The sequence below is a fragment of the Tuber melanosporum genome, assembly GCF_000151645.1.
Source record: "Tuber melanosporum whole genome shotgun sequence assembly, scaffold_70, strain Mel28".
Classification (NCBI taxonomy): Eukaryota; Fungi; Ascomycota; class Pezizomycetes; order Pezizales; family Tuberaceae; genus Tuber; species Tuber melanosporum.
The window spans coordinates 212,277-232,955 of NW_003299118.1; the positions used below are offsets into that span (position 1 = coordinate 212,277).

At 44.5% G+C, this 20,679-nt stretch overlaps 1 protein-coding gene; it reads left to right on the plus strand.

The window, feature by feature from the left end:
• Nucleotides 1-758: 758 nt before the first annotated feature.
• GSTUM_00010532001 (uncharacterized protein) lies at nucleotides 759-1,949 on the plus strand (the record flags this gene model as incomplete). XM_002841360.2 has 2 exons in its annotated part: nucleotides 759-1,550; nucleotides 1,620-1,949. The coding sequence occupies one exon, from the start codon at nucleotides 759-761 to the stop codon at nucleotides 990-992; it is 234 nt and encodes a 77-aa protein (XP_002841406.1). The 3' UTR covers nucleotides 993-1,550; nucleotides 1,620-1,949.
• Nucleotides 1,950-20,679: the final 18,730 nt, after the last annotated feature.

Sequence of the window (20,679 nt, forward strand, 5' to 3'; positions counted from 1 at the left end):
GAGTACACCAAACCACGAAATTTTTCCCGGACCACTCACTGCACAGCATACTGGATTCTTCGGGCTTTGGCCTACTGGGCCAACGGGGTGCGACCACACATCACAATCCCGTGCCCACGCCATGCAGCGAGAATGGGCCTCAGAATGGTTTGGGGTCCAAACATCGTGTCAGGTCCGACTGGAGGCCGAAATATCTCGCATTGCTACCTCGGCTCATGCGGGAAAAGTAATGGCAAGGACATGCCGGCACAAGTAGAATATGTTGTCTAGATCAAACAAATCCCTCCAGTTCCTGCTACCGGTATCAGTGTCCAATGAAGAATTCCATCTGCTCATCTACTCGAACGCCTCATTCCAACCCTTTCCAATGATCTTTGGCAAGCGAACTTGGGTCCCATATCACGCATCCGTGGTTTCTCTCTCCTTCGTGCATCATTTGATGGACTGCTCGAGTACCGTGCTCCTACCGATACCCCTACGACAACGGTATCCAACAAACAAAAATCAAGAGTTGGGCTTCGCCCCCCCGCCAAGGCTCGGCTAAAGGCAAATTGTTTAATGTGGCAGTCAGCCCTGTTTAAGCGAATAATTTCGCACGCCCATTCGTCCGCTACCGAGCGCTTTCTCCCATCTCTGCCTTCTCTTGCCGCTGGGGCCAACAAGGCGAACATGCTTCCAGCAAGAATGATTGGAGGCCGGCGTCAAAAACAACAAAATTGTCACGGGCTGTGAACCTATCACTGCAACAAAGCCCCTCTATGCGGCACTGGAACTGTGTCAACGGATATATATATCATCATCATCACTGTCCCTTTTATTCTGTCAAACAAAAGCAGCCGAGATGCACTCGAGCACAGCACAGTGCAAGCAGTGGCGGCGGGAAACAATCACGCTTGGGAAACAGCCAATTTTGCCCCCCCACCCATTTCTATTCTCGGCCCAATCGAAAGTTGATGTGGAGATTTATTGACCCTCGCCGCACCGAGCATTGACAGGAGCTATCAACCAGAGTAACAATACCGGTATGATACGAGTAGTGGAGCATCAGGGAATACCGTACTTGCTTTTAACCCCTCTTCCTACCTTATCCTGGCCAATAATAAATACGAAGCGGATACTGTACGGTACTGTACGATATTGGCGCTGTCTCACCCCCACGTGAACACGTTAGGAGATCGTGACGCGTGGTTAGGCGATACTCGAGTACAGGGAGTCAGGGTTTAAAGGGAAGTGGCAAATTGAGGGGGAAAAGAGTTTAGAACAACATCCTTTTCAGGAGGAGCGTTCAATATCGGTACCTGTACTCAAATACGAGCACTCGAGTACAGTACAGTACCAGTACCGGTACTGGTATACCATTGCACACTTGTATCATTGATACAAGCTTGGACCTCGCCCACACCAAAACATGCCCACCACTTAAAGCGTGTTTCTTCGGTGCTCTTTAAACAGTGGCTGAATGGTGGGAGGTCGAAGAGATAACAGGAAACTTTTTTAGGAAAATCAGCCTTTCAAATTAGCAAAGGATGATTCTGTTTCTCGTTGGACAGGTACTGTACGAGTACACCAAGAGTGATTGATAAAAGCTGGTAACCTAACATATAGAGGTTCTGAATTAGGCACCATATCAAAAATTCACAAATGCTCAAGATAAACACGGGCCCGCCCGAATGACCGAGCCAGAAATGTGTAAATTTTTCAAAAACAGGAGATACGCTTGGCGTTATTTGTTGTCATTTTTATATTATACAGGTATTTCCTTTACCATTTCCACATTATTTACTTGTTCAAAGGTGTGAAGCTGGTGCATTGGGTTGGGTGAGGTCCAAGTTTAGACCGATTGTATGCGACGACACTCGAGTATCTAGCATAAAGTATCATATCTTAAAATGAGACAGGGTCTTTCCTCCACGATTGTTGGGTCATTGTGTAACAGTGACCGCACTTTTACTGTAGGTACTTCGCGCTAGATACGGTTACCCCTAACCTTCACTCAAGATTGCAGAGAAATTTTTTATATTGCCAGGATGGTATGCCGGTATTATTGATTAGGGACTCACAGGGACCTCGTTTGTGGGGAGATATATGCCAAGTCAGGGCTATTCCTGGACTCAGGCATGTACTGTACCCTGAAGTCTAAACAGTACGATAATGAAGATGGGAGATTCAATAAATCTGGACGACGATTTCCTCCCGCTCTTGTATACCAGGATCAGTTCGAGAAGTTTTTCTGCTTCTAGAAGGCCCACTCATTCTTTGACCTTTGGGAGGGGGGTTCAATGAAGCGCCCGGTACTGTAGAATATCATCAACTGCCGCCTCCAGTACTGTACATACCGGTACATGTTCCGCATTCCGGTGCGATCCATTACCGACTACCAAGATGCCTGGCGCCGCCTCAACGTTCGTGCAGTTATAGGTCGAACAGATACGCATTAAAGCAACAAGTCGAGATATTCGAGGTTTGCCTTTCTAATGTACAGTACGGTAAGTGATGGGCGCAATTAACGTGGCACTTTAGTTCACTCCCGAAGGGCTGCCCGCTTATCTGTGTTAGCGGGAACAAGAACCTGCTGAGCCTCTCAAGCCTTTAATGGGCACAGATTCAGCCCGTTGTAAGGCACCATGTTCCTGGTCCTTATGTCAAGGAAGAATAGATTGATGCAAAGGAATTTACCCTGGCAAACTTGACTTTTTCCTGAAAAGAAATAGTTCTTGGGCATGGGGGGAAGCCATAGATTGAGCACGATCAAAATTATCATCATTATTATCAGGAGAGAGAGAGCATTTCTTGATGGCCTAGATGCTACTCCTCTTTTGGAAAAGAAAGAAAACATTGTACTTGAACAACGATACCTCCAGCAATACCGGTACTGGAGTTTTACTGCGTACTCCGGAATAGAATCCCGCTGGAAAGAACAAGTCATCCCAGACCGATATGCGGTCAATTACGGTACCAGCAATCGGTCCATTCGCAGCATGATAAGATACATAAACGCCAGAGGTAATGCGAGAGACTATCTAATTCAAGCGCAACACAGCACCACAACCTCCTTCACTCTCGTTTCCCGGTCGTCCTGCGCCAAATAATCCTTTTCCCTACCGGCATGGTATAATAAATTTACTTCACCAGCAGAGCAAAGCAAAGCATCAAGCGGCTGCAACGGCCACACACCACTTCTCCACCCTCGTAGCCCCCCTAACAAGGAATCTCTCCTCACAGTCACTACGGTACTGCCCATTGCGATTCTCCACTTCACACCTCACTGATCTCCTCACCGATCTATTCTAGCTATCCCATAATGTTCACCAGATGAGCACGGCACGGACCGCGCCTAATTCCAACTATTTATATATTCTCCACTCCACTCCACTCCACTTCACATCGGTGGGAAAGAGGTTCGTTGAGCGGTGAGTGGGGGGGGGGGGAGAGAAATGCGGCGTTTTGTGCGGTTTCAGTGAGTTGTTGAACCATACCGTTTATGTTATGGTGTAAATGAGGGAACTTTTTCTATGAATATGCGGTGGGAGGCAAGGCAACTTGCAGGGTACTTTAGAGAATATTGTGCTGTACTTGGGTGGGTACGGTAGGGTAAGGTGAAAAGCAAAGTATGATAAGTTCTTGGTGGAAGGATGGAATATGAATAGCGTAGGGGGGTAGCATGGCAACAAGTACGGTACCGTACAGATTCGCAAAATATTATATATTGCGAAAAAGAAATCCGTGCGTGTCCCAGCGCCTCTCGCACTCGAGTACTCGTACAAATTCATCATTCCCCTGTTCTCGAACACTTCTTTCACTCGTGGCTTGTACCTGCCACGAGGAGGTTGCGACAATGGCGCACCACCGTATGCAAGCCAAAGGGGGGGGAGGAGGGTTTCGAGTGAGTGGAAGTGGATGGTGAGGGTTCGTGCGCATCGAGAAGGGCTTGGCAGGGGGAACTTGGTAATGATGGTATTTGACGGAGTGGGCATCATAATTACCATACATAATATTATTATGATAGTACCTTACCGGTAGACACTGCCCTAAGAATTTATGCAAGTCTCTTTGTTTTCATAAAATAAAATAAGAATTTCAAGAGATCGTTGATGACATAATCGTGTTCATTGGGACCCTCCGACAGGCGGAAAGCTGAGCAAACAAGCACATCATGCTCGAGTAACATTATATTGAAGATTGGCAAAAAGTCCCCACTTGTATGTATCACGGTAATCCTCCCTCTCTAGAACGAACCCTCGCTCAAAGCACAAAACACGAAACTGTGGCAATGTGTACAGTACACGTACTACGAGTAGTACTCGAGTAGGGATCGCGAAAGGCCGTTCCCACAAAAAAACGCCACCCCCCGGAGAGAGAGAAAGAGAAAAGAGGGAACGCACCGTACCGTACCGATAAGGCATGAAAGTGCAACATGTTCCTCACAAGTTTAAATAGAAAATAAGGCTTGACCGGCTGGTTGGGTGGTTGGGTCGGTCGGTTGGTTCATTCCGTCTTAGATGATATCGGGGCTTGTTGTCATAAGGTGCGGTGGAGGAGGAGGAGTGGGTATGATACCGGTAGAACTGTGCGGGAGTGGGTTTTTTGTACAAGTATGATATGATACTCGAGTACGAGGTGTTGGGATGCGTTGAGGCTTTTCGCCATATGATAGAAGCTGGCTGGCTGGATTATTAGTCTATACTTGGCGATTTATAAAGTATTCGGACACCTTGGTTTATTACAGTATCAGCACTTGTATCGCCGTAATCGTCCGGACGCTTATGAGTGGCCGAGTACTACGGTACGCTACGTTACCACCGCACGGTTATATTGATGCCCTACCGGTATCGGGGAGGGGCTCCTCTACGAGTAACTGCGAACTTGAGAGAGTAGGGGGGGGGGGTGGGGGGATCGTAAAAGCTCTAGAATGCCAATCCGGCGACCTTTCTCTTTCCCCAAATATGAGAGAGTTTGGAACGGTCCTGTGGGTCCAGTTTGTTGTTACCCCAAAGGGGGGACTCTTATTACCACATCTCTTTTGACGTGTTAGGATATATCCCGAGATGCGCTTTTTCTTCTTCTTTTCCTTCTCTCAGAACCTCGATTTTCGCAAATCGCGATATATAAGTGCTGTAGGCTACGCATGGTCACTTGCCTTCGCCTCCCCCCTTAATCGTACAGGTGCTCGAGTACTTGTACTGTACCGTGGATGGTTGCCTGATAGGGGTACCGGTGTGACAGGGCCGGTATGCTCGACATTTCCGTGCGGCTTCTTTGGGGGTGGGGATCGGTCTCTGATCATCACCGATTGGATGGGGAGCTATGTCTTTGGTGCTCAGTTTTCTTGGTGCATCAAATCGTGCGGCGTGGCCCGAGACGGCCGATGTCGTTATTGTGCTTGCTTTGAGACCTGCTCGAGTACTCGTACTGTACTGGTGCTAAGTATTACGCTTTGGTAGTAATAGTGGTCTATTACTTGAACCGTGCAGGAGTAAATTTAATGGGGTATGCAGGATACCAGCATGTAGTATTAATTATTATGGAAAACTCTCAGAATACCACTTCGGGAGCGGACAAGGGTCTAAAATGCCCCACACAACTAGAATACCACACCATGGATGATTTACATACAGCATAGCAATGACAGAATGAATAAACATAATGTTGAATATGTAGTTAACATGAAGTGGGTCTTGAATAGTAGGAAACCAGTGAAAAAAAAAAAATGAAAAATGAAAAATGAAAACCAAGGTACAAGGAGGACTAAAAAAAACTTTGCAAACACAAGTGTGAATAGATAGGAAAGGGACAATAAGAAAAAAAAAAAAAAAAGAGAGCAGTTGAAAGAAAAGAAAGAGAGAAAGGAGAGTGTTTAAACCTTAGGAGGTTGACGGCAAGTACGTGAGTTATGATTTCTGCCATCAGAATTGGAGTAAAGCTGAGGTACGGGGTGAGGAATATTGTCACGAACGTGGCTTAGCATGAAAAAAGGTTTTCACGTGACACATGGTTATGAGTCACAGGTATGTTATTGTTTTGCGCATATGACCTATTCAGGTTATATGATTTGTTATGTGTGGGATTTGTGATGCTTTCGCACATGGCTCAAGTATGAGTCATGGGATATGCACCTGACGAGTATGCCTTGCGAGTGTGCCTTACAGGTAAGCCTTGCGCATATGATTTATGTTTCGCACATGACCTCATTATGAGGTCATGGGTTTCGCGCATATGACTCAGTTGAGTCATATGACTTATTTATTGCGTTATGATTAGTTTATGAGTTTTGTACATGGCCTCACTATGAGGTCATGGGTTTTGAGCATGTGATCACTTTGGTCACATGACTAGTTTGTTATGATTTGGTTTCGCGCATGTGACCACTTTAGGTCACATGACTAAGGGCGGGAAGAATACTATATAAAAAGGTCGATGCGGCCAAGGAAGATAGGTTTTTCACGCTTTGTTCTAAGTACTTTTCCTACTTATTACTTTAACGAATATAAAACATCTTTACGATCTTTTATCTTTATTGCAACATTATTGTTATGCCAAGAAAAGTCCTTTACGAAAACGAGTTAGAGAAAGCTTACGATAGGCGTTCCCGATTGAAGACAAAGGTATTGTACTATCGGTAACGTAGGCAGAGGCCTAGAGCTATCATAAGACAAATAAAGAAGTAGAGAGAAAGAGAAGTATCGTTCCCCATCGCCAAGAACTAACTATCCAGAGAGGGATTGTTACAAATGTCAGGAAGCTGACTGGACATAAGTTGACGCTTTTAGTAAAGTTCACTAGCACGCTTTTGAACAACCTTAGGCTGTCCATGAGAGGTAGAGAGAATGGGAGGACGGTATGGAATTAGAGCTTGTAGGATAGATGGTACTGAGCCTGGGTCGATGATTGTATGTTTACCTAATGGTGAACTTTAGTCGGTCCAGCCAAATACAGAAACATAGGTTGAGAGTGAGCTCTCAAAATTAGTAGTACTTGGAGTTTGGTTCTGTGGTATGACAGGTGGGAGATCAGAAGTTCCCAGTTGTGCTTTGGGCCTACGATCATTAATGGTATATGGTCTTGGGGGTAAAAGACTGGTAGGGGAAAATATGAATAGGGTTGGAGATAGTAGGAGTAGTTAGAGGCTTGGTAAGAATGACAGTAGTGGATAGTAAAGGCTGAGGAGACTCGGGAGTGGAAAGCTGGTGAGAGTCTGAAATGGAAGAATTTGCTGTAAGGCGCTAGTTGCTAGTGCAGGTAGTCTGGCATGAAAATATGGAAGTATGTATAAGAAGAGTAGGAGCAAACATGTAATAGATGAGTGTTTCTGAAAGCTGATCCAGATTGACAGATCCAATATTCTGAAGGTAGGTTTTATTGAATACCTCAATAGTTAAGTACTGAGGTATATACTCCAATAGCTGATACTTGAGATGGTAGATACAGGATATAGTATGAGCACACGGTACTGCATTCTCCTGGTATCGACTACAACTATAACAACCTTATTGAAGGACAACAAAGTAAGTTTTCCTGGTAAGTCCAGTAACTTGGCCCAGTATATTATTAGACATCTGCACTGTTTGTGCTGATACAGATGTTAAAGAGCCTATATTTTATAAGTCAGCTTTAAGAGTATTTTTAAAGTGTAGGAGTTAAGAAAAAAATACTACGCAGTAGGTTTTGACTGTAACTGGTAAACCTTTATCCTCGGGAATAAATTCTTGAATCAATATCGCGTTCGAAGTGAAGGTGTCTTAGCCTATGCCAGATAGTATCCAGGAGCTTGAGACAAGGAAGAGCTCGCTCATCAAGAAAACTATTGTTAACTGATTCAACAATACTAGAGGTAAGATGTCTATAGGTTCTACCCAGAAAAAATAGTGCACAATATTTAACCTGATCCAGAGACCTGACATACTGAGCTTCAGTGACACTATACTTATAGAGTTATTGCAAATTTGTCTCATACTCATCCTGAGTTAATGAGCATGAAATAGCTCGAAAGACATCTCTGGCTTCTTTTCTGTAGGTTTTATTTTATATTCTCAGCTAAATGCTGAATACAGTGTGTACGCTTTGTCTCTGGATGTTTAGTACTGGCAGCTGCTAGTCTTTTATCTCAGTTACTCATTAACGTAACATGAGAGAAATTGACTATAGGCATGGTAGACTTGAGGTGGGTAAGGAAAAATCACCATAAGTCTTCCGTTTTGCTCTAGACAAGTCCCCAGGGCAATAATACCACATGGTTGTTTGCATTGATCCTAACAGCTAATAATAAAGTTTGGATAAATTGGGTCTTAGTAAAGGTACCGTCCACAGCAATAAATGGCTAATAATGTGCAAAGAACTTTGAACTAGTTAGAAGACATGAAAATCCTGTGGAACCTCTTAGCAATTCTGTTAACAGCTAACTTAATGTAAGTACCTGGATTCGTTTGAATAAGGAGAGAAGCATAGGCTGGTTGTATTTCCTCTTGTGATACTTGATGCTGCAGGCTATGACCTAAGATTTGTCACTTAGCCTTTGATGCTGCGGGAGTAGTAATTTACTCTTGATGTCGGTGGAGTACTACTTGTACAATAGTCTTCGATGTTGTCCCATTATCAATCTTGAGTGTAGATAGAAGAATACGCATCAGCCACCTTTGCCGGTGTACCGATCTCCCTTTGGAGAGTTGGTTCTTGGCAACGGGGAATGATACTTCTGTTCTTCCTCTTCTTCTTTTCTTCTACTTATGAGAGCACTAGGGCTCTGCCTACATTACTGCTAGTACAAGACCTTTGTCTTCTATCAGGAACGTCTATCGTAAGCTTTTTCTAACTCTTCTTTCGTGAAGAACTTTTCTCAGTGTAATAATAAAAGCTGCGATAATGATAAAGATCCTAAAGGTGTTTTATATTTGTTAAAGTAATAAGTAGGAAAAGTAATTAGAATTTAATATAATTTTATTTAAACTTATACCGCCAACACTGGCATACGATGAGCCCCCACGGTACAGAGATTCTGTTAGGCAGAGACAACTTGATAGACTTCAAAGTTGTCTAAGCCAATAGAGATTCGTTTCTGTAGATGGAGATTGTCTAGGAAGGGTCGGACTTTGCTAGTTTCGTTTATGACTACTAGGAGCGAAGTAGAATAGGTAAAGTAGGGTAGAATTGTAAAAATAATATTATATTGTTAAGGTCTTGTCACGAACATGGCTTAGTGAGGAAAGGGTTTTCATGTGGCACATGGTTATGAGTCACAGGTATGTTATTGTTTCACGCATACAACCTATTCGGGTTGTATGATTAGTTATGTGTGGGATTGGTGATGCTTTCGCACATGGCTCAAGTATGAGTCATGGGACATGCGCCTGACGAGTATGCCTTACAAGTATGCCTTACGGACAAGCCTTGCGCATATGATTTATGTTTTGCACATGACCTCATTATGATGTCATGGGTTTCGTGCATATGACTCAGTCGAGTCAGATGACTTGTTTATTGCGTTATGATTGGTTTATGAGTTGTGCACATGACCTCGCTATAAGGTCATGGGTTTTGAGCATGTGATCACTTTGGTCACATGACTAGTTTGTTTTGATTTGGTTTTGCACATGTGACCACTTTAGGTCACATGATTAAAGGCGGGAAGAACACTATATAAGGAGGCCGATGCGGCCGAGGAAGATAGGTTCTTTACGCTTTATTCTAAGTACTTTTCCTACATATTACTTTAACGAATATAAAACACCTTTACGATCTTTATCCTTATTGCAACCTTATCATTACGCCAAGAAGCACTCGTTACGAAGACAAGTTAGAGAAAGCTTACGATAGGTGTTTCCGATAGAAGACAAAGGTCTTGTACTATCGGTAACATAGGTAGAGGCCTAGAACTATTGTAAGACAAGGAAAGAAAGGGAAAGAAAAAGGTAAGTATCGTTCCCCGTCGCCAAGAACTAACTATCTGAAAGGGGATCATTACAGGTCTCTTCTCCGTTGCTAGATGATATCTAAAGCTTGGGAGGCACTTCGATATTTATATTCCGCGTCTGAGTGTTCGCGGACTACATTTATCTATTATATAACTATGTACTTCTTCAATCGTAATTCGCAACGTCGAGTTTTCTTCCAAGGTGCGAACACCTGTGGACCCTGAAAGCCATCACACCCTCTTCGGTAATTACGATATTTCTTCTTAGGAAACATACTGTCCCTAATAGTAATATACCGATTAGCAGAGTCTTTAGACTTATGGCCTAGTTCTTAAGTCGAACTGAGTTGGCTCCAATTGTCTTCGCCATTGATAAAATAATCAGTTTTATCCACAACGATATCTGCAAAGGTGGTCGTCATTACAACCATCGTAGGTCATCTGACTCCGATCCTTTGTAACTCCATACCCAGCTGATAGATTTTCTCTGGATGACTCCCTATTAACTCGCAGGAAGCTATTCCACCAGATTGGTAATTAATTCCCCGGTCGGCAACCCTTGGTTGCTCTCCGTGTAGTAGGTTTCAGTAACTATTGTAGTATTGGGAATCACCCCATGACATGTTCCGAAACCCAGTTGCAACACTCCGTGAAGTTCGTTGGCTTCCTTGGTAGTGTCTTTTGGAGTTCTAGACTCTTCTGGTAGATGTAAATGTATTGGTCTCTAGTAGAGATCCTTTACCATTTGATACCATCTTTTGGTGCGAAATTGTCCCATTACCTACGGCCCATGCCAAAGGTATCATGTCTTTCAAGCCAAGTAGTTCTCTGAGTAGTTAACGGAATCACTCCGTTCTACTTCCCAGACCTAGCCGAAGGTCCCCTCTCATATACCCTGCGAACAGGATCCGGTCGGACAGCCAGTGGCGACGCATATGGCATTATTCTAACACCTTCAATTCGGTGGTAATATAGTCACAGGACGCAACTGAGATTGATAGATATGACGATGCGCGGGCCCCGTAAGGGAGCCGGAGCGGGGTGTTGGAGACCAGAGATTCTGATTCCAAGTGGGGTTACCCTACTTAGGGTGGTTCCTAGGTATCAGGTTCTGGTATTCCTAACAGATTCCGCTAACTGGAATACCACTAATCCGTAGCGAACTAATTCTACGGTCCCGTACCTGCCATCCCCGAGTCATGCCTATACGAGAACTAATTACAAGACCATCAAACAACTCAGCACCTGCCCTGATCTAAGTCTATAGCCCCTCTGGTATGAAGCCAACCAACATTATGTTTAGCCGAAACCGAGCAAAAGACCAACCCGACTAGGTTCCTTGTCCAACAAACATAAAATCACTACAGCTTAGTCTGAAAACCATCCTGCAAAACCTCCACTACAGTAAAAAACCAACCAACAAACAAACTAAACCTACAAGCAATACAATGGCAGGGAGGAGGCAACTAACATGTCAACCTCTCACGCCCGCATGCCAGACTGTCGACACTATGAACCCACTTTGCCGATTGCCTCCGTGGAGTGTACTGGTGAGGAGAACCTGTACCTGCTGCCTGTCTCCCAACCAAAACAATACAAACATAAAAAATTCATAGAGGTAGTAACAGACCAAAAAAGGTCAGTGGGGCCTATCTCCCACCCGTGGTGCTATGCCTCCTTCTGCCAAACCCACAGCCAAACTAAAGAAACCAAACAAACCCCACAAAACCCAACGTGTAAGACCCAAATAAGTCCAACCAGGTAGTTGCAACCCACTATCCGCACAGGTGGCCATTAGCTAGTTGGTCCATCGGGGAGCTTTATAGCACTCAGCAGCTTCACCTAACAGCCCAAGCCAGACTGGAAACATTTAGTTAGACCTCGCCCAACCCGATGCAGGCCCGATGTAACGATCCCCTTTCAGATAGTTAGTTCTTGGCGACGGGGAACGATACTTACCTTTTCTTTCCCTTTCTTTCCTTGTGTTACGATAGCTCTAGGCCTCTGCCTATGTTACCGATAGTACAAGACCTTTGTCCTCTATCGGAAACACCTATCGTAAGCTTTCTCTAACTCGTCTTCGTAACGAGTGCTTCTTGGCGTAATGATAAGGTTGCAATAAGGATAAAGATCGTAAAGGTGTTTTATATTTGTTAAAGTAATATGTTGAAAAAGTACTTTGAACAAAGCATGAAGAACCTATCTTCCTCGGCCGCATTGGCCTCCTTATATAGTATTCTTCCCGCCTTTAATCATGTGACCTAAAGTGGTCACATGTGCAAAACCAAATCAAAACAAACTAGTCATGTGACCAAAGTGATCACATGCTCAAAACCCATGACCTTATAGCGAGGTCATGTGCAAAACTTATAAACCAATCATAACACAATAAACAAGTCATATGACTCGACTGAGTCATATGCACGAAACCCATGACATCACAATGAGGTCATGTGCGAAACATAAATCATATGCGCAAGGCTTGCCCGTAAGGCATACTCGTAAGGCATACTCGTCAGGCGCATGTCCCATGACTCATACTTGAGCCATGTGCGAAAGTGTCACGAACGTGGCTTAGCGAGGAAAGGGTTTTCACGTGACACATGGTTATGAGTCACAGGTATGTTATTGTTTCATGCATATGACCTATTCGGGTTATATGATTAGTTATGTGTGGGATTTGTGATGCTTTCGCACATGGCTCAAGTATGAGTCATGGGACATGCGCCTGACGAGTATGCCTTAGGAGTGTGCCTTATAGGCAAGCCTTGCGCATATGATTTATGTTTTGCACATGACCTCATTATTATGTCATGGGTTTCGTGCATATGACTCAGTCGAGTCATATGACTTGTTTATTGCGTTATGATTGGTTTACGAGTTTAGCACATAACCTTGCTAGGAGGTTATGGGTTTTGCGCATGTGCTCACTTTGGTCACCTGACTAGTTTGTTGGGATTTAGTTTCGCACATGTGACCACTCTAGGTCACATGACTAAAGGCGGGAAGAACACTATAAAAGGAGGCCGATGCGGCCGAGGAAGATAGGTTCTTCACGCTTTATTCTAAGTACTTTTCCTACATATTACTTTAACGAATATAAAACACCTTTACGATCTTTATCCTTATTGCAACGTTATCATTATGCCAAGAAGTACTCGTTACGAAGACAAGTTAGAGAAAGCTTACGATAGGGGTTTCCGATAGAAGACAAAGGTCTAATACTATTGGTAACATAGGCAGAGGCCTAAGGCTATCGTAAGACAAAGAAAGAAAGGGAAAGAAAAGATAAGTATCGTTCCCCGTCACCAAGAACTAACTATCTGAAGAGGGATCGTTACATTACAAAGCGTCACCTAGTGCGACGCCAAACGATACAAGATGGCATCCTTCAACCCAGATAGGGAAGGAGATATTGACATCGACGATCAAAATCTTAATCTAGGAGGATTCAGCGATGCCCTAGATCACGTCTCAGCAGAAAACTCGAGAGCAGCAAGCCCAGTAACCCCAGAGAAAGGATCACCAGTCGATAGCTCTCCTGCTGGAACGCCACGACCGAGTGAATGTTGGGATCTGCTGTACCTGGGCCACTGGCCCCAGCCACTCCGGCACCAGGAACCAGCATACTTGGAATGACTGAAAATCAGTTTCAGGCATTTCTTGTAGCCACGCGAAATACAGGGCAAGGAAATGTCCAACGACCAAAAGCAAAGGAGCCTGACACATACGAAGGAGCCGAAGATAAGCTATGAATATTCTTAGCGCAATGCGATGGATATTTTGCAGTTAAGGGATACGGAGATCACCATGATGAAATTAAGATTCCATATGTGGAATCTCTACTCAGAGGACTCGCGGGACAATGGATCATGCCCTTCCAAGATGGAAGGAAACAGAGGTAACGGGTCACTTACGAAGAGTTCAAGGCGACACTCTTTGAACAATTTGGAGACCCCAACGCCAAAGAAACAGCAAGACGAAAGCTAGAAAAACTCCAGCAAGGAAAACGAACGTTCTCAGCATACTGGAACGAATGTCGACTGTTGGAATACGAGGCCGAGTTTGATGACGGGACTCTCTACATCATCCTCCTGAGAAACTGCAGTGAGAGACTCCGAGAGGCATGGAGAATCTCTGACCTGCGCTATATGACAGCCAAACGATTTGCAAGATGGGCAATCGACAAAGAAAGCAAATTAAACATGGTTCGGAGCAACTCGGAAAATACTATAGCACATAGGGTGGTCCAATCATCCAGGAATGTGGACGGGACCTTCAAACCGCAAGCACCTTGAGGAGAAAGTCGAGCATTACTACCAGGCGAACCAATGGAATTGGACAAATCAAGAGCAGGGCTTGCTCTGAACCTGTCTAAAGAAGAATACGCCAGAAGGATGAATGGGAAACTATGCCAAAGGTGTGGAAAAGTGGGGCATCGGATACGAGAATGCAGAAGCCGACTGGACAACGGATACCAGGGAAATAGAGCTACTGGAAATAATCATTTCCAAAATCAGAAAAGAAGCAACATCCACGAAATGATAGCAGAGGATTCACCGGCGGAAAATGAAGAGGGTCCCCAGTAAACGGTGGTCTGGGAGACCCAAGATGTGGACCTGGAAAACCCATCAAATTAGCGAACTACTACACGGCACTACACACGCAAAGAGGAGAAGGAGATGGAGGTCATGTGATGATCAAAACGAAGATATATAGTAAAGAAAGAGAAGAAACAACAATATATGCAATGCTCGACTCAGGGGCCACTGAAGACTTCATTGACAAAGAAATATGTGACAAATACGGCCTCCACACCAAACAAGCGAAGAAAGCAAGACAAGTCTACCTAGCGGATGGAAAGCCAAGCGCTATGGGTCCTATAACCCATACGGCGACAGTACCTATGGACATTGACAGCCATAGGGAAACGGCAATCTTTCAAGTGGCAGATCTAAAGAACCATGAGATAGTCCTAGGGATTCCATGGTTACGGAAGCATAATCCAACGATCGATTGGAATGAGAACAAGATGACGTTTACAGGTGAACTATGTGCGACACAATGTCTCAACAGTTCACCTGTAGTCTACTCCACACCAATACAAGAAGCGGAAGAAGAAACTTTGCATGCAAAGTTTGCCGAGATGCGACAAGACAAGAGAGTCCGGATACAAAGACTGGACCAAGAGGCAAAAGTGCCTACCAAGGGTTCCAAAGGGGCAGCAGGACACGACCTAAATGCCAATGAAGGAATCAAGATACCAGCTAATAGGCAGGCAACGAGAGCAACGGGAATAGCCATTGGACTCCCAGAAGGCACCTATGGACGAATAGCACCCCGCAGTGGTCTAGCAGTCAAACGCCGACTCATGACCATGGCAGGAGTGATCGACGTCGACTATACCGGTGAAATCAAAGTGGTCCTGGCCAACCTAGCTCAAGAGGACTACCAAGTCCAGAAAGGCGATCGAATCGCACAGTTGATAATTGAAAAAATCAACAAAGAGGATTTGCATGAAGTAGATCAACTGGAAGAAACCATGAGAGGAAACAAGGGATTTGGAAGTACGGACCAAAACCAGCTCAATACAACAAAAAGAATTGAGATCAACGAAATCACAGCACAAGCCTTTGGACGATATTAGCGAAGAGGAGATACCACAGGAATTCTCAAATAGACATAGGAAGACGAGAAAGCAGTTCTAGCAAAAATCAACATCAGCACAGAACTAGCAATCCAGAACAAGAAATACCAAAGCAAAAAGGGAGGGAAAGAATTGGTTCCAAAAGAATATCACCAATTCACAAATCTATTCCAAGAAGAGGAAGCTACGGAGCTACCACCTCGAAGACCAGGAATCGACCACGAGATTCAGCTGGACAAAGACGAAAAAACGGGAAAAACAAAAGAAATTCCCTATAAAAAGTTATACCCCCTAGGAGAAGCAGAGCTCGAAGAACTTAGGAAGTATATCGAGCAGAACCTAAAGAGAGGATGGATCCGAGACTCTTTCGCGTCAGGAGGATCTCCAATACTATTCGTCAAAAAGAAAGACGGAAAAATGAGACTCTGCGTGGACTACAGAGCACTTAATTCGGTTACCAAGAAAGACTGATATCCACTACCCTTGATTGGGGAAGCACTGGACAGACTACGATCAGCAAAATATTTCACCAAACTCGACATCAAAGACGCATACCACAATATACGCATCAAGGCAGGAGATAAATGGAAGACTACATTCGCCTCCAGATATGGAATGTTCAAATACCTGGTTATGCCTTTCGGGCTAACCAACGCACCAGCTTCATTCCAGAGATGGATCAACAGGGTACTTAATAAGTACCTTGACATATGTTGCATCGTATACCTGGACGATGTACTCATATACTCAGAAAACATACAACAACACCAAAAAGACATCAGCAATATCATGGCGGCAATACAAGGATCAGGAATGAAGATCAAACCAACAAAATGCGAATTCCACAAGGAAGAAACAGAATACCATGGATTTATTATCAATCGAAGTGGGGTCAAGGTCGACCCTGTTCAAACAGCAGCCATTTGGGATTGGGCCAAACCAAACAACAAAACAGATGTCCAATGCTTTATGGGATTCTGCAACTTTTATCGAAGGTTCATAGAGGGGTTTAACAGGCTTGCAAAACCACTCTATAACCTAACGAAAAAAGACAAGAAATGGGAATGGGGAGAAAGGGAACAAAAAGCATATGATGCAATACGAACGCATCTAACATCGGTACCCATATTGGTCCATTTCAACCCAAACCGAAGGACAATGATTGAAACGGACGCCTCAAAATATGTATGCTCAGGCATACTATCGCAACAATGCGACGATGGAAAATGGAGGCCAGTGTCCTATCAATCCAAGACAATGACCCCCACAGAGTGCAACTACGATCTTGCAAACAAAGAACTACTAGCAATAGTTCAAGCATTAAAAGAATGGAGAAGATACGTTTCGAACAACGACCATCCAGTCCGAGTTCTAACCAACCACAAGAACCTGGTCCCGTTCATAACCACGAAAGAATTAAATGACCGCCAGATATGATGGATGGAGCACCTTAGCAAATACAACTTCAAAATCGAATACCGACTAGGAAAAGAGAGCGGAAAGCCAGATGCTCTCACAAGGATTGCAAGCGACAAACCACAAACGAAAGAAAACGAAAGGATCAAACAAAAAACATGGACCCTATTACCAAAAACGTACTTCGAAGCCATGGAGGTTATCCAATTCACATCAAAGGAGGAAAGAGGAATTGAGGACGCAAATGAAAAAGACAAAACAATCCAGGCAATAAGAGAAGCCTTGGAAGAAGGAAAAAAGGAGATGAAAGGAATTGCACTGGGGTTATGCCAATGGAAGGATGGAAATATGTGGTACGATGGAAAACAATGGATCCCGGAAGAAGAGGAGATAAGGACAGACATCATATGACAATACCATGATATCCGAACAGCAGGACACGGAGGAACGGCTAAAACCACAAAATTCATCACGAGATCATTCTATTGGCCAGGACTGCGCGAAGATGTCAAACGATATGTCAAAAACTGCGACATATGCCAGAGAACGAAAACGGCTAAACACGCACCATATGGATTACTAAAATCAAACGAAGTTCCCGGACGACCATGGGAAACAATTACTATGGATTTCATCATGGACCTACCAACATCGGAAAATTGCGATAGCATCTTGGTCGTGGTAGATCGCCTGACCAAAATGAGTCATTTCATTCCGGTTAGAAAAGACATCAACACGAGGGATTTTATACAAACATTCTTCCGAGAGGTCTTTTGACTTCACAGCCTCCCAAAGAATATCATTACCGATCGAGGAACACTATTCACATTGGGACTATGGAAGAAAGTAAGTGGAGAAATGGGAATACAAAACAGAATGAGCACAGCATTCCACCCACAAACAGATGGACAAACAGAACGGGTAAATGTGATACACGAACAATATTTAAGGGCCTATGTCAACTATCAGCAAGATGATTGGTACAAGCTGTTATCGATGGCTGAATTCGCATACAACAATGGAAAGCAAGAAGCAATTGGCACGACACCCTTCTTCGCGAATTACGGACAACATCCATAAAATCAGACCACATATCATACAATTAATGATGTGATACCGGAGAAAGCGGATATGGGAAAACTACACGAAACATTACAATACGAGATGAGTCAAGCACAACCACGGTAAAAAGAACAATAAGATAAGCACCGAAGACCAGATCCAAATATACAACCAGGAGACATGGTATGGCTAATACCACGCAATATCCATACGACACGACTATCAAAGAAACTGGACTACAAGAAAATTGGACCCTTCAGGATATTGGAAAAAGTGGGCAGCCGAGCTTATCAACTCGACCTTCCCCCCTCAATGCGAATACACAATACATTCCACATCTCACTCCACAAATTACACAACAACAATAAGTTTGCTTCACAAACACTTATTCCTCCCCCTCCGATCAAACTCGACGGAGAACCAGAATATGAGCTCGACGGAATAGTCGATTCCCGTTTCTTCCACGGTCACCTCCAATACCGAGCCAAGTGGACAGGATACTCTCCTGAACACGATAAAACTTGGTACTTCGCACACAACTTTGAAAACGCACAAGATGCCATCTCAACCTTCCACCAGCGATACCCAGGCAAGCCCAGCCCAGGTAACGATCACGTTCAACCAAGACAAAAGTGAGTGAAAGACTCCCGCACCATTGCAGCAACACGAGGGCTGGGGCAACAGCCCCCGCCAAACCACATCAACCAGCCCCGAATACTCATGCATGGGGCCAACCGACGAAGAACTCAAGAAAAGGGAAAGACAAGCACAGCATAACGCCATGTCATGGACTGTATGCTACGATAACGGTTGCCAAACACACTTTGACGACAAGGAAGACTCGGGATGGTTCCCGAGAGAATGCCGAAAGCGTGGTCCATGCCCACACCATGTCCTGAAGAATTGGCAGCAATGCTTCAGGAATGGGTGCAGGATACACAGGGCACAAAAAATATCTGCGGGATTCTACCCGCAGAAGGATGGAAGCTGAAAAGAGTTGGAAGGAGAAGATGCCAGAAAGGCATGGGCCGCGAGGTCGCGGTCCAAGGAGGGAGGGGCCCAAAACTACTCGGCAGACTTGGAACCGGATGTCCGGAGCCTACACAGGCAGATCCGGGGACTCTGAGAACAACTGGGCCAAGCCGAGGCCACAATTTCGGCAAACGATAAAACGATCGCGGAGCTCTGACAGCTGAACGACAATCAGCGGCAGACGATCGAGATGGCGAATCTGACTCTGGAATCGGTAAGAGTTAGATGGAGGACGGCAGACGAAAAGTTCCACAAGCTGAGAAGGACCATGCGCTCGGCAGGACGGGAACTATTGAAACTGGGAGAAAAAGACTGATGGGACTCTGGCTTAGGGGGAGGTGAGCTAATGTCACGAACGTGGCTTAGTGAGGAAAGGGTTTTCACATGACATATGGTTATGAGTCACAGGTATGTTATTGTTTCATGCATATGACCTATTTGGGTTATATGATTAGTTACGTGTGAGATTTGTGATGCTTTCGCACATGGCTCAAGTATGAGTCATGGGACATGCGCCTGACAAGTATACCTTAGGAGTGTGCCTTATAGGCAAGCCTTGCGCATATGATTTATGTTTCGCACATGACCTCATTATGATGTCATTGGTTTCATGCATATGACTCAGTCGAGTCATATGACTTGTTTATTGCGTTATGATTGGTTTACGAGTTTAGCACATAACCTCGCTAGGAGGTTATGGGTTTTGCGCATGTGATTACTTTGGTCACCTGACTCGTTTGTTGGGATTTAGTTTCGCACATGTGACCACTTTAAGTCACATGACTAAAGGCGGGAAGAACACTATAAAAGGAGGCCGATGCGGCCGAGGAAGATAGGTTCTTCACGCTTTGTTCTAAGTACTTTTCCTACATAGTACTTTAACGAATATAAAACACCTTTACGATCTTTATCCTTATTGCAACGTTATCATTACGCCAAGAAGTACTCGTTACGAAGACGAGTTAGAGAAAGCTTACAATAGGTGTTTCCGATAGAAGACAAAGGTCTTGTACTATTGGTAACATAGGCAGAGGCCTAAGGCTATCGTAAGATAAAGAAAGAAAGGGAAAGAAAAGATAAGTATGGTTCCCCGTTGCCAAGAACTAACTATCTATCTGAAGAGGGATCGTTACAGAAAGCATCACAAATCCCACACATAACTAATCATACAACCTGAATAGGTTATATGCGTGAAACAATAACATACCTGTGACTCATAACCATGTGTCACGTGAAAACCCTTTCCTCACTAAGCCACGTTCGTGACACCCGACCGGTACTTGCAGGTACCTCCCCCCCCTTAATCAGCCCCCCCCAAGCCCCACAAGCCAGACGCCACTGAGCCCATTCAGCCTCCCAGCCCCTCAAACAGATCAACCATCCGATAGTGTTAGGAATACCAGAACCCGATACCTAGAAACCACTCTAAGTAGGGTAACCCCACTTGGAATCGGAATCTCTGGTCTCCAACACCCCCCTCTGGCTCCCTTACGGAGCCCGCGAGTCATCACTTATATCAATCTCAGTTGCGTCCTGTGACTACATTACTACAGAATTGAAGGTATTATAATAACACCGTATACGTCACCGCCGTCCGTCTGACCGGATCCTGTTCGCA